At 40.5% G+C, this 14,949-nt stretch overlaps 4 protein-coding genes across 4 annotated transcripts; 2 read left to right on the top strand and 2 right to left on the bottom strand.

Annotated features, from left to right (window-relative positions):
- Positions 1-3,934: 3,934 nt before the first annotated feature.
- Positions 3,935-4,309, top strand: PKNH_1014000 (50S ribosomal protein L14, mitochondrial, putative; the record flags this gene model as incomplete). Its single annotated transcript, XM_002259586.1, has 1 exon — positions 3,935-4,309. One exon carries the CDS (start codon positions 3,935-3,937, stop codon positions 4,307-4,309), a length of 375 nt encoding a protein of 124 aa, XP_002259622.1.
- A 725-nt stretch (positions 4,310-5,034) lies between these two features.
- PKNH_1013900 (V-type proton ATPase 16 kDa proteolipid subunit, putative) lies at positions 5,035-6,407 on the bottom strand (the record flags this gene model as incomplete). The annotated part of the gene is made up of 5 exons (XM_002259585.1): positions 5,035-5,105; positions 5,338-5,458; positions 5,644-5,723; positions 5,908-6,066; positions 6,338-6,407. The coding sequence occupies 5 exons, from the start codon at positions 6,405-6,407 to the stop codon at positions 5,035-5,037; spliced, it is 501 nt and encodes a 166-aa protein (XP_002259621.1).
- Positions 6,408-10,014: 3,607 nt separating this feature from the next.
- On the top strand, positions 10,015-11,634 carry PKNH_1013800 (protoheme IX farnesyltransferase, putative; the record flags this gene model as incomplete). Its single annotated transcript, XM_002259584.1, has 1 exon — positions 10,015-11,634. The coding sequence occupies one exon, from the start codon at positions 10,015-10,017 to the stop codon at positions 11,632-11,634; it is 1,620 nt and encodes a 539-aa protein (XP_002259620.1).
- A 765-nt stretch (positions 11,635-12,399) lies between these two features.
- Positions 12,400-13,132, bottom strand: PKNH_1013700 (40S ribosomal protein S24, putative; the record flags this gene model as incomplete). The annotated part of the gene is made up of 2 exons (XM_002259583.1): positions 12,400-12,447; positions 12,779-13,132. 2 exons carry the CDS (start codon positions 13,130-13,132, stop codon positions 12,400-12,402), a joined length of 402 nt encoding a protein of 133 aa, XP_002259619.1.
- Positions 13,133-14,949: the final 1,817 nt, after the last annotated feature.

Here is a 14,949-nt window from a genome sequence, read left to right as displayed (position 1 = left end):
ACATTTATTAATTTAATAATTATGGAATTCCCTCTTCCCTCCTATTTCCTTTAAACATTCTTCTATTCTTTTCTCTTCTGACATTCCTTAAAATTCCTTAAAACAATCTTTTTCCTAACATTATTCAACTTTTTACTTAAATTCATCCTTTTCACATTAAAACTTCACATTATTCACATTAAAACATCAACTTCTTCAAATTAAAAAAATGAATTTCTGTTCCTTAAAATCATAGTTCCTTCTTTTTCTATCCATTTCTAATAAAATTTCATCCCACCTTCCTTATCAAACATTATTTCTTCCTCCTTACTTTCTTCCTTTTTTTTCTTATATACTTTTCATTTTTATTACTTCCACTTCTTTTATTTCTTCTCTAATTTATTTTTCCTTTATTTTTTTTTATTACTTCCTTTACTTCTCATTCTGGAACATACTTCAGTTTTTCATCCTTAAGATAGAAATTTTACCATTCTATTATTCGATATTGGAAATAAAAAAAAAGTTTACACCAAGATGATTTCATTCATACATAATCATACCCCAAATGTACTCACATCCCTCTAAATTCATTCAGTTACACTGAAACACTGAACCCTAAACTGTGAACCCTAAACCCTGAACCCTAAACCCATGAACCCTAAAGCCTAAACCCTAAACCCTAAGCCGTGAGACCCTAAACCATGAACCCTAAACACTAAACCCTAAACCCTGAACCTGAGACCATGAACCTGAAACCCTAAACCCTAAAACATTAATCCCTGAATCCTAAACCTTAAACCCTAAACCCTAAAACATTAATCCCTGAATCCTAAACCTTAAACCCTAAACCCTGAACCCTAAACCCTAAACCCTTTACCCTAAACCCTAAACCCTAAAACCCTGAACCCTAAACCCTGAACCCTAAACCCTGAACCCTAAAACCTAAACCCTGAACCCTAAACCCTGAAAACTAAACCCTGAACCCTAAACACTAAACCCTAAACCCTAAAACATTAATCCCTGAATCCTAAACCTTAAACCCTAAACCCTAAAACATTAATCCCTGAATCCTAAACCTTAAACCCTAAACCCTGAACCCTAAACCCTAAACCCTTTACCCTAAACCCTAAACCCTAAAACCCTGAACCCTAAACCCTGAACCCTAAACCCTGAACCCTAAAACCTAAACCCTGAACCCTAAACCCTGAAAACTAAACCCTGAACCCTAAACACTAAACCCCTAAACCCTGAACCCTAAACACTAAACCCCTAAACCCTGAACCCTGAACCCTGAACCCTGAACCCTGAACCCTGAACCCTGAACCCACAACCCTAAACCCTAAACCCTGAACCCACAACCCTAAACCCTAAACCCTAAACCCTAAACCCGGAACCCGGAACCCGGAACCCGGAATCATACACCTATACACTGAACGCTAAACTCGGAACCCGGAACCCAGAATCTTACTCCTATACACTGAAACCTAATCCCGGAACCTGGAATCCTACTCTTATACACTGAACCCATGAACCCTGAACCCTGAACCCTGAACCCTGAACCCTGAACCCTGAACCCTGAACCCTGAACCCTGAACCCTGAACCCTGAACCCTGAACCCTGAACCCTGAACCCTGAACCCTGAACCCTGAACCCTGAACCCTGAACCCTGAACCCTGAACCCTGAACCCTGAACCCTGAACCCTGAACCCTGAACCCTGAACCCTGAACCCTGAACCCTGAACCCTGAACCCTGAACCCTGAACCCTGAACCCTGAACCCTGAACCCTGAACCCGGAAACCTAAACACTAAACCCTAAACCCTGAACCCGGAACCCTAAACGCTAAACCCTAAACCCTAAACCTTAAACCCTGAACCCTAAACCCTAAACCCTAAACCCTAAATCCTGAAACCTAAACCCTCAAACCCTAAAACCTGAACCCTAAACCCTGAACCCTAAATCCTGAACCCTAAACCCCTAAACCCTGAACCCTGAAGCCTAAACCCTGAACCCTAAACCCTGAACCCTAAACCCTGAACCCTAAACCCTGAACCCTAAACCCTGAACCCTAAACCCTAAACCCTGAACCCTAAACCCTGAACCCTAAACCCTAAACCCTGAACCCTAAACCCTGAACCCTAAACCCTGAACCCTAAACCCTGAACCCTAAAGCCTGAACCCTAAACCCTAAACCCTAAACCCTAAACCCTAAACCCTAAACCCTAAACCCTGAACCCTAAACCCTGAACCCTAAACCCTGAACCCTAAACCCTGAACCCTAAACCCTGAACCCTAAACCCTGAACCCTGAACCCTGAACCCTAAACCCTGAACCATATAATCCCTAAACCCTAAACCCTAAACCCTGAACCCTAAACCCTGAACCCTAAATCCTGAAACCTAAACCCTCAAACCCTAAAACCTAAACCCTGAGAACCCTAAACCCTAAACCCTGAACCCTAAACCCTGAACCCTAAACCCTAAACCATAAACCCTGAACACTGAACCCTAAACCCTAAATCCTGAAACCTAAACCCTCAAACCCTAAAACCTGAACCCTAAACCCTGAACCCTAAATCCTGAAACCTAAACCCTCAAACCCTAAACCCTAAACCCTAAACCCTAGACCCTAAAGCCTGAACCCTATACCTGTGTATCGTGAACCGTAAAGCCGAAACCCTGAACTATAAACCCTATACATTGAATCCATAAAGGCATGAGCCTATGAACTCTTGAATCCATGATTCCCCCTTTCATTATGCCACCGCTAGACCTGTCTAATGCGGAGGGAACTTTTGCTTAAAAAAAGTAATGAGCTACGTGTCATTCGAACAGGAAGTTGTGCATTTAACAGGATAATAGAACTTTGCACAACGTTGTAGGAACTTTGCTGCTGATTGACACCACCTTGTTATATACACCGCAGGCGTACTTCCATACCATACGTATGTTACTTTTTTTTTTTTCCATTAATTGCAAGTGCGCAAATTTTTTTTTCGTGTACTCCTGATTTTAGCTTAGCGTGGACGGGGCAAAGCGGAAGTTTTACACACAAACATTTTGTTCTACTTACGTAACGCGAACGGCGTGGGGTGGGGGGGTTAGAAAGAGAAAGGTTTTTAGTACAGAGAAGGAAAGGAAAGAAAAGAAATAAAAAGAAAAGTAATAGAAGAGAAGGAGAAGGAATAGAAAGAGAAGGAAAAGGAATAAGAGGAAAGAAAAGGAATAAAAGGAAAAGGAAAAGGAAAAGGAAAAGAAAAGGAAAAAGAGAAAAGGAAAAGGAATAAAAAGAAATGGAAGAGAAAAGGAATGAAAGTGAAAAAAAGGGGGGTTGCCATGCCCATGAGTCCTTAAAAAAGGAAATTATTTAATTATACTTCTTTTTGAAAAATCCTACTCCTTTGCATAATCATATTTAAGGTGTACTTATCTTCGTTGCGCTTTGCGCGTATATGTGTTTGGCGCGAATGTTCTATCTCGAACGTGCTTCGACTTTTCGGAAGTTAGCGCACTTTTACGCTTTCGCAATTTTTTTTTTTTTTTTTTTTTGTTAGTTTGCTTTTTTTTTTTTTTTCTCCTGTGAAGGTCAACGCGTAGTAATATTATATCTCATTTTTTTTATTTCCCATAAACGGATTCCTCCACACATGCCATTGCACAGGCACACACAAGAAACAGGCGAGTAAGGGGAAACCAGAAAAACTTATTTACGCGTTCTAGGTGATACAGCGGGGAGTACAATCAAAACGACCGTGGAGAAGAGAACAATCGCGGGCTCACGCATTTGTGGGGAGGGTGCAGAGGGGGTCTCTTTGGCGGTCCGTTTGCAGGGTAGTGAGCACGTGGATTTGTTAAAGGGATCCGCCCCGAAGTTACGCATGCGCTTAAACATCGACTTAATACCATGTAGGCAAGCACCTCTGTTTGCCCGTTGCTGCAACTATAGACCCTTCCCCAATGATGCAATTGACTCAGGTTCTGAGCGGACTTTGGAGACAATCCATCGTTCGAAGCGCAGACAACAGTGGAGTCATCAAAGCATGCATAATCGGAATTGGCAAAAACAAGTGGGGTACGGGAAAAATAGGAGACCGCATTCGGGTTTCCATACGAGACAAAACAAACGATTGCACCATTCAGGAAAAAACTCCCAAGGGAATTATCGTTCGAAGGAAAAAAGAAACGAAAAGGAAAGATGGCAGTTACATCAAATTCGATGACAACGCTTTTGTTATTATATCGAAGAATAAACTTAAGGCAACCAAAATAAAGGGCCCCGTTGCTATGGAGACGAGGCATAACTGTAAAAACCTTGCCAGGTACATTTTCTAATTACCTGTACGGAACGGAGGAATGTAAAGGAAGAGCGGGGACTAACAGGCGTAAAGGAGACCCCTCTTCCCATTCCCTACTAAGCTGCAAAAGAAGAAAAGCTGCGCGCCCCCTCCATTTCGATGTTCTTTTTTTTTTTTAAATAATTTTTCACTTTTTTTTAAGAACTGTTATTTTGCGCATATAAAATGGGAAAAAAAAAAAATAATAAATAAATAGCCATGCATATATATATGTATACACATGTAAAAAATATAAGCGTCATGAATAAGACTGTAATTCTTTTCGCACGTATGGTTAAAAATGCTAGAGTTGCCGTGCTTTAAAATGGGCATCCTCTCAAAAGGCTTGAGCGGTCACTGCTCGGTTGAGCGGCGTTGCTTGGAGTGTTACTTAACTGCGCCGCCTTCACCACCCGTCCTTGTTCATCCTACGAGCACGCACCCCTCAGAAGATGCTCCAAAAAATGGAAGCTCGAGCAAATAACCGTTACCCGTGTAGCTGCCCACTGAGCGTTCCTTTGTCGACTTAATTATGTGGCATGTAAGCTTATTCCGTTTGACGTCAAAAATGGAAAAAAAAAAAAAAAAGAGGTTCATGGTTGATGGTCCGGAAAAATGTGGCCAATCGCATGCATGATAAAAAAATAAAAAAAAAAGAAAAAAAAAGGGGGAAAGACTTTCCCGCAATAAGGAACACGTAAAATAAATAAAAATTCGGACATCCTAGATGGTTGCATAGGGAGCACAAAGCTTCGGAGTGTCGGAGATGGAGATGTAAATGCCGATAATTAAACCTGCGGGAGAGGAAAAAAAAGGACAGGCCAATAAAGCGCAAATATGATTGTGTTTGTGTGTGTGTGTGGAGAATACTACGGAACAGTAAACACATATGCGTGGAAGGCGAGTGAATGGACACCTAAAAGTGCAAAGCACAGGTCAGACTAAACGCCAACATAAAATGCATATGCACATCATCTAGTTCCAGTTAGGAATCCATTGCGTACAGTCGCGCACAGCTCTTCTCACCATATAACGCCAAGGTTTCCGAAAAGACAAGAATTAGAATCATTCCAATGAATAATCTGTTTTGCTGCGCATTGGCTCTTACTCCAGCGTCACCAACAATTCCGATAGCCAGTCCGGCGGCCTGCAGGGGTTTAGGTGGAGAAAATTGAAAAACACGAAAATGGCTCACGTGTTCTTCCTCCCTTGGGGATCCAATGATGCGACACGCCACACTGGCATAATGGCGCAGTTCTAATGGGACGGAAGAGTACGCCCCTATGTATATACACACCCCGCAGGTAAACGTTTCGAAAATTCTGTCCTTACCAATGAACTCAGTCCGACTATAAGTCCAGATGAAAGGTGAGTGTATCCGGAAAAGGTAGAATACTCTGCCGCGGGGGACACTGTCGGGAGGGACAGGGGGGTAGATATAGGTATATTCACGGGTGTGCACTTGCGCCTGTGTGAATCTGTGCGAAGGGCGAAAAGCAGAAGATCGCCCCGAATGCATTAACGCCCGGGAATTTTATTCTTCGTATTAGGTGAGCACACCCCGGGTTGAAGAAACGGTGTGTGGGTTCCACTTACTTTTTCCATATATAAGGATAGACATAATGATTCCGTAAATTCCAAGGACACCAGCCATAACCACTGGCAAAATCGATTTCATGATTAAGTCAGGCCTCATGACACCAACGCTACACACTCCAACGCCACTTTTCGCCGTACCATAGGCGGCCCCGAGGTCTGCAAAAGGAAGGGTAAAAAGAGATGAACAATAAAACAATTTACATGCGGAGTGTGCATAATTTTTCACGCAGGTTAATATTGCACACAGTACTATACACAACGGGTGGGTAGGAAGGACAAAGAGGACACGGTGTCGAAAAACATAAATTTCCCCAACGTTAGAAATTTAAGATGCACAACTTGATCACACAGGTGGCTGCAAAACCACATGCATGCATTATCCTTGTGGAAAATGAATTCATTCTCAAAAAAAAAAAAAAAGGATTACTCGAAAAGATGGAGGACGCGGCTATCCCCATAAACCCAAAGAAAGCTGAATTGGGATCACATGGTCGCATTTTCGTAACAAAAAAAAGGTAAGATAAAGTGGGTTAAAAAGTGATAATGTTGGATGCTCTTTGCAAAGCTTCGCGAGCAAAATGGAGGAGGTATCCCTATGCAATTGTAACGCTTAGATTATGAGGGGAGGGAGGCACGAATTGCGAGAAATGAACGAGTAATGAACAAGCGGTGACTATCAACGGTCAGCGTGGATGACGGAGTGCCCAGATAGCGAAACAGGGAAAATGGCCCAACAACATAAACTTTACAGAAAGGGGGGGGTATGCGGAATAAGTACACGTATGTCAATATGCATGCTAATGTCAGCACGAAAGTTTCCCAAACGTATGGTTAACGCGCGTATCAATAATGTACAGAGAGTAATGTATGATGAAAAATGCGTATGTTAAAATGTTAACTCGTTGGCATATAAATATACACGTAAATATACATATCGAGGGTAAATGAAGAAAAAAGAAGAAGAAAAAAAAAAAAAAACAAGGAAAATGCGAAATATGTTTTAAAGGTTTTTTTGGTTTTAATAGTGTTTATGTAATTTGAAAAAATAAATTAAAAAAAAAAAAAAAAAAAAAAATCCCCTTCTCGCATGCATATATTGAGTTATTAAATTGGCAGAAATTTAAAAAAAAAAAAAAAAGAAAAAAAAAATTTCAATTTTTGGAAAAACCTTCTTAAAGCCTTCTTACATGTAAATAACTACACAAACACGTGTAAATGATGCGTAACACCCCATGGGCTGGCAGAGAAACACACCAAAGAAAAAAAAAAAGAAAAAAGTGTCAAATGGCATGTTGGGAAATATGTATGTAGTGGAAAGTGCCATTTGTGCTACCTCCTTTTCTGTGCTTCAAGTTTTAGTGTGTCCCTCTTATTTTATTTTTTCTTTGAGTTCCACTTGACGAAAAAATGTTCGCACCCCCCCAGTACAGACAACTCAGTCAGAAGAAGGAAAAATGTTAAAAGGAGGAACAAAAAAAAAAAAAAAAAAAAAGAAAGAAAAAACTCCTTTTTTGCCTTTTCCAAAATGGCAGTGTTATGTTAACATTCCCAAGTTGTGTACATTTCGCATAAAGCATATGCACATAATTTTATGCACCTCCACCCCAGGGTGTCATATTAATTGCGCCTGGAAAATAAGCAAACAAATGACTGTTAAATGGGGCGGCCAAACCTCTATACAATATGGGTGAAGGGCCCCCCCATTCATGACCAGGACCAAAGGGCTAAGAGAAACACATTTTTTTACCTTTCCGTAAGTAACCCATTTGTACGAACATATATATATATATACTAACGCATAGGCGTACACAGGTTGAATTTAAATACACACACTTGGGTGGATACTTTGTTTATATACGTACTACACATTTTGTTACTCCCTTTTGAGGGCGGTCACCTTTTTCATCACCGTGGGTTCATGTGGTCAATTTAAAGGTAGCCTATTTGGCTCCATGTCGTTGCACAAATTGGACTTCTCTCCTACACCCCAACCCATCGAGGTGGTCTCTCCTTTACAATCAAGAAAACGCAAATTTATTTAACGCCAAAGTGTAAAACTGTATGTGTATTCCTGTCCGACGTGATTGTGTATTGGCAAAAAAGGGTGTTAGGTAAAACCAATTAACGTTAACGCTGCGTTTAGCGAAATTGAGTAAAGTTTTACCTCCGAAATGATGGGTCAAAATGAAGAAAGGCGAAGCGAACTCTTCTTCAAAGAACAGCCAATGGGTAGACTTCTGAAAAATCGCATGTGGCTTTTCTGTTTTTTTTTTTTTTTTTTTTTTTTTTTTTTGGAGGGGGGAAAGCTGTGCATTTTTGTTCAGGCAAAATAAAAGTATGGCAATTCAAAAAAAAAAAAAAAAAAAAAAAAAAAATGGGAACCGTGCAGGTAAATAACCACGTACACTTCATCCTCCGTGTTTCCTACCCCCCATCTCGTACCTTTACAAAGACGCTGCACACATCACATGTGTTTGAACCATCGAATGAACTGCTTCGCTTGTTAAAAATTAACTGCACTGTTAACCGAGCACTACAATTAATTGACAACCTTTTTAATGTTCCTTTTTTCCTTTTGCACACACATTTTGTCTGTGCATCAATCGAAAGGTGGGGCATATAACACAAATGTTCTCATTCACCATGGTGCAAGTAAAAAATGCGGTGTACCGTGTAAGCATTGTACGTAGAAGTTTTATCCGTCACTGTACGCGTGGCGCGACCTTCACGAGTTAACTAATGACTTCGCGCATGTGGTGGCCATTCTGCTTAACGCTTAAAGGGGAAACGGAATGAAATGTTGAACTGCCATGCTGATGAAATACTGACGCTACAATACTTTACCCGCACTCCTCTTAGGACATTCTGGCCGGATCCCCATCGACGCCAGCACACACTTTCGCTAGCCACCAGAATGGTTTGATATGCTGAAGCGGAGCAGCGTCCGTTGTGGGGTACCTCCCAGGTGTGCGGCATGTATGGTAGGGTGTGTGCCGCGAGTTCCCAGAGATGGTCCATCTCCCAAAAAAATGAACACCTTCTGTCGTTTTAACTAGTGGATGGGGATTACATAATTAAAGGCAAACTCATACGTCCAGGTGTCAATGTCGTTGTGCGACGGGAACGCAAAGGGGTACAAGAAACTTTCTCATTCACTACTTCCAACCGAGTTATGCGAAAAAGAACTTTCAGCGCACACTTATTTTGGGGCCCGCAGAAGGGGGAAGAGAATGCAAATGAAGTATATGGCGCAGAAAAAAAACGTTTTGCCTTAGAAGAAACAACAAACATGATTTGCCCCATTTTAATACCTAAGCAGCTGACGCGGATGAAAGAGACGCATTTCCCCCTACTGCACGAATATACATTGGTTTGAGGGGAAAAAAAAAATTTACACGCAGATCGTTCGTACATTTTCATTTATATCAGATAGTACGAAGCTGTTGATGGCGAAAATTGAGGGAACGCCGAAGGGGCACGATGTGGGAGGAGTACCCAATAGGGGTCGCTTGCCTGACCATACACTTCGTGCTTAGTCCACCATAGCCCAAATTTGGTGGAGAGCGGGCGTAAAGCTACTGCTTTGGAATTGTTATCAGCCTGCTATAGGTAATTCACTTATTTCCATGTTCGCGTAATATGTGTTGGAGTATGTTCACTCTTTGCAGCCCCAAGGGGGGAATTGATCAAATTAAAAAAAATAAAAAATAAAAATGCGGATCCTTTTTAATGCCATTTCATTCCCCCCCCCCTTAGTATTCCTGTTAGGGGGAAATTCTCAATAGTTCACCATTCTTCTTTTTTAATCAAAGTTACTTTACCCACTCGTATTTACATACTTGCACGACCTGCTTGGCGGCACATTTTTCGTAGCATAGGCAGCATGGGAAGGAAGAAAACAAATACGACCTGTATCCTCGTTTAATAATTAACTAGTTACACCTGTGAAGGGTTGACTCGTCTCCCCGCTAATATGTACCATTCAGTGCAATTAGGCCGATCATGATATAAAAGCAGGCGCATTCTATGGAGAATGTCCCCTTTTTCGATTTTTCTCCCCCGCCCCCATTTTTTCTTTTCTAACGGAATGATAGGAAGAAAACGATGCTTGGAAGAGGGTGTGTATTTAGCACGTATGTAGGGAAGAAGGAGTTTCAGTCGGGAAGATCTAGGTTCGTTACAATTAAGAGACCACGCAGGTTGTTCCTTTGCTGTGATAATGGAACGCACTCCTATACGTGTAAGGGGGGGGGCAGCCATACGGAGAGGAGATACACAACGAACAGAAGTGCCCAACTAGGGTTAGTACATTTTTACAGAAAGTACTTATCCCTAGATAAAGGTGTTATGCTGCAGGATGGTGAGGGAAGGAAGCACAATGGCACCTCCAAAATGGTAAATGTTATGAAATTCCATACAGCCAAAATGGTAAAAATTAAGAAGGAAAGCAGGGTAGAGGAAAGCAGTGTCTCTGTGACAGAGTCCATCCAAGTTGAATTCGGTCCAGCGAAAGAAACCAACAAAGGTTTAATTGTCCTTACTGATGAAGGAGAAAAATGCAAAAAGTATGGGTTCTCCAGGACGGAGGGTAGCATCCCCTTCTGCGGAGCTGTTACCGCTGGGGAGTTCATAAAAAGAGAAGAACAGATCCAGGAAACAGACAGTAGTAATATAAATAAGAAGGGAAGTACCCACATGGGGATCTACCCCTACTTGACTGGTTATCTTGAATTGTCAAAATTTAAATTGACTCTGTGGGTAAGCATGAGTAGCACTTTTGGCTATTTCATGCTAGGGGGGTCTAACTTAACCGAACTTGCCTCCCTAGCCATGGGCGTATATCTTTGCAGCAGTAGCGCCAATACGTTTAACCAAATCATCGAAAGGGACATAGACCGAATAATGCAGCGTACTAAACGAAGGCCACTGGCATGTAATAATAAGCAAATATCCTTGAGGAATGCAAAAATATTTGGTACTTTGACAGCCATCACAGGATCGGCCATATTGTACCATTTAAATAACCCCATGACAGCTCTACTTGGCATACTTAACATAATGCTCTACGCATGTGTGTATACACCCTTAAAACGGAGAACACCATACAACACGCACGTAGGGTCAATCGTTGGTTCGATTCCCACTCTAATGGGTTGCACAGCGGTGTCGCAAAACTTACTTGTCCCCGAACCATGGATACTATTCATTACACAGTTCTTGTGGCAGTTTCCGCATTTCTATTCGATAGCCTATTTATATAAAGACGATTATTTAAAAGGGAAATATAAAATGTTTCCCCTCCAGGATAAACAGAATGGATTATACACAGCCAAGTTGTGTAGTCCATACTTAATTCTTTTATCATCGTTACCTTTTTTGTTTTTTTTTTGTGGATACACTTCTTACATGTACACTTTGACCTCCCTATTGCCCAATCTTTACATATTTTACAAGTTCCAGGCCATTTTACGAAATCCTTCCAAGGGAAACATTCGCTCATTTTTTAAACACTCCCTGTGGCATATCATTATCCTGCTAGCTTTGACATCCTACCACACACAGATTCCGGATAATAGCAGAAGAAGGGAAGAAGCGAGTGCAGAGAAAAATGAATGTGACATTCCCAGGAATGAGGGCAAACCAGAGGAGCTTACCGATACCCCCGAATATGCAATTACGAAATTTAAGAAGCGGCTTCTCAAATTCTGTGTAGTTTTTTCATAGCAACTCCTTTGTGGAAATGCCATCCTCAACGTCCTGGGTGGATAAAAACCGCTGTATTTATACAGAAGGGACCGCTGTGCACTGCATTGTTATGTGTTTTTTTTTTTTGTCTTTTTTTTTCGAATTGGTTATACCGGAAGGGAACTTAATTTGTAAAGCTTCATCTGGAATGTTCCACAGAGAAGCGGAAGAAAATAAAAAAAACATTCAAGGGACATGTTCACACAATTTGGTTGAACACTCTGTCGTGTCGTATATGCGGTTCATGTGCTTTGGCCATATGTATAATACGGTTGTCTTTAGGATGAGGAGCTTTTTCTTGGTAAAAGGGGGAACACCTATATCAACAATAATACAGAAGGTAGTCCCTGTACTGTAGCCTTTCAAGAGAAAAGGACTTTGTGGATACATCATCATTTTGGCAACGCGATGCATAATTTTTTTTTAGCCATGCATTGGAAGTACTCTCCTCATTTGCTATTTAAAAATTTCTTTTACTTTTCTCTTTTAGTTGTTCGTGATGTCGAAAGCCGTAATGGCTTGTGCAGAGGCATGTTGTTTTTACAAGTAAGCATGTCATGGTGAACATTAGTAGCAATGCAGAGGGGAGAAAAAAGAAGTGTAGAGTGGGAAAAAAAAAAAAAAAAAAAAAAGCATTAGAGGAACATATAATAAAAATCATAAACATCCCATTGTGTAATTGTATCGAAATTAAGCACAAAAATTTGCAAGTACGAATACGCAAAAGTGAGGGGGCAGATAAGTTTACTTTTTCTTTGCTCCTGAAACCTTTGTCTTGGCCGTACCACGTACCTGTTGAAGGGGGAAAAAAGAAAAAAAATAAATAAATAATGAATAGGTTGACCAGATCATGTGCAAAAAATATATTTCCTGGATCAGGCAAAAACAGAACAAACAGCACACAGAAAAAAGGGATGAAAAATAAGTTCCACAACGCAAAATTTCACAGGTGCAGTGGCAGAGTAAAGCGGATACACAACTGAGCTGGCAAGTAGGTGTTGAGCTTGCACCCAAATGACAACGCGTGCCCTCAGTAGTTGACACGTGCACCACGTGCAAAATAGCACATTAGCGTAACTGCTGTGAAAAAAATGCGGTGGAAGAAAAAAAAAAAAAAACATACCTTCTTTCTTCGATTTTTCAATTCTTTGGCAGCCCTTCGTCCTGGTTTGTTCTCCTTGGTTATTAATCCTTCCCTTATTTGTCTGTATTTCTTTTCAAATTTTTTAACAGCATCCACGTTGTTGTAAATGAGGCCAAACCCTTTGGTTCTTCCACCTCCGAATAGGGATTTAAATCCGAATAGTACAATTGTATTAACGTTGTTGAGCTTGTACATTTTCGCTAACTTTTCTTTTACGTCCTTCTTCGACACGGAGCCCTTGTTGGGATGTAGTATTTCCAGGGCGAACTGTTTCCTTTGCAGCAGGGGGTTGCTCATATATTTCTTCACACGAATTGTGAATTGCTCCGCCATTTTGTTTTCCTTCGTTCAGCGTAATTAGCAGAATTGCGACAAAACTTGCTAACTGAAAATGCCGTTCTTATGCAAATTTCGCAAGAGGCACAATAAAGTGTAGGTATCCCCACGGAGGTTGGAGAATTGCTGAAAGATGCCGCGAAAACTTGTGCGCTTGGTATTTCGGCCGAAAGGGGCTTACTTTTACGATATCTTTCGCTTGGTTTGGCTACTCGATAAATGGTTAATTCACTAAATGCTTTTTTCGTGAACTCGTTAATTCGTAATTATTTTTTTTTTATTTTTTATTTTACTTATTTTGTTTTGTTTTATTTATTTATTTTTTTTTTTCTGCAACGTTTACGCAGAAGTACATATCACCTGCGGCGCACTTAAAATGTCGACTGAGCCACAATTTCGCCAAAATAAAATTTTAACCTTATACAAAAAAATCGGCTCACTTTTTTTTTTTCTTTTCTTTAATCTTATACAACCCGTGCAGAAGTGCTCCCACAATATAAACGACAGGCGTATTTTTTATTATTATTATTTCCCCTTTCTTCTGGCAGTGCTACATGGAACGTGTACCGATATTGCGCTGATTTTTAGCTTTCGTTTTGATAAAAAAACGGTATGCCGTGTGAAGGGTTGAGCGCATAATATACATAGTAACATGCAAGGTAGAATTATCCATAACCTCGTCAATATCATCATACATTTTTTTTTTTTTTAATGCGTAAGCCCGTTTAGCTATAAGTGGGTGATAAGTATTATTTTTATATACCACCCCCTTATGCACGCCTCCAAGTCGTAGGGGAACGAAACCACCTTTTCCATTTTCCTGCACCCTGCAATCCTTTTGGCTTTTCAAAAATACGGCGTTGGAAAAAAGAAAAAAAAAAATGGCCGCGGAAAAAATCCCGTCGTGAAGTGCAGGGGGGCGCCATTTTATTTGCACTCAGCAATCTTTTCCAAAAAAAAAAAATAAAAATAAAAAAAAATATATTATAAAGAAGCACTGAAACAAAAATTTATACAATTCTGGAAGGTTCATAAAAATTGGCAATATCCGGCTAACCTATTGCTATACATTAAGAGGAACAAATTGTTGCCTTTGCGTGTTGAACATATGATGCCATATATTTTTGGTTCCCCATTCTACTTGCTTGCAATTCATTCGCTCCGGTTATTCCATACTGCGGTAGCGTTAATGTCAGGTACGCTATTAGCAACTACCTTTTTAGTGTTTGCTCATCCGCGAAGTGATTAAGGTGCATTAACACTGGGGGGGGTTGAGACCCCCGAAAATGAGGTTGGAGAAGGAATTGAATGAAACAGTAAATGGATCCATGAAGGTAACTTCTCGCTTCACAGGGATGCTTACGTGTTCGGCACGCTTTGTAGATTTGTTTATGCTATAGGAAAAGGCTCTTTTTATTTTTTTAATTGGCGTAGATGTTCACGTAGCTTCCTCAACAGCACGCACCGTTGTAATATCGTATCACCGTCGTGCTGAAAACGAACCCTATAACAATATGTGGCTACAAGGGGTAATTTCACTTTTTATATTTTTTTTAAGCGGATATAGGAGAAATTTATTTATAAAAAACATTTTATATAAAAGGAACAAGAAAGAATATACACATGCGTGCACATATATATATATATATACCCATATACATATATGCATACATGTGCACTTCCTTTTTTGTACAAATAAATTACGAACAAGGACACAAAACAAGAGTCAAACGAAAAAAAAAAAAAAAAAAAAAAGGCGAAGGGCAGGGGCTTTCATGTGCACGTGTCCTTGCGCAAATACATCCTGGGTTCAC

Source organism: Plasmodium knowlesi (genome assembly GCF_000006355.2).
Source record: "Plasmodium knowlesi strain H genome assembly, chromosome: 10".
NCBI classification, from domain to species: domain Eukaryota; phylum Apicomplexa; class Aconoidasida; order Haemosporida; family Plasmodiidae; genus Plasmodium; species Plasmodium knowlesi.
The sequence above is the reverse complement of the archived record's forward strand: the minus strand, read 5'-3'. Positions and strand labels throughout refer to the sequence as shown.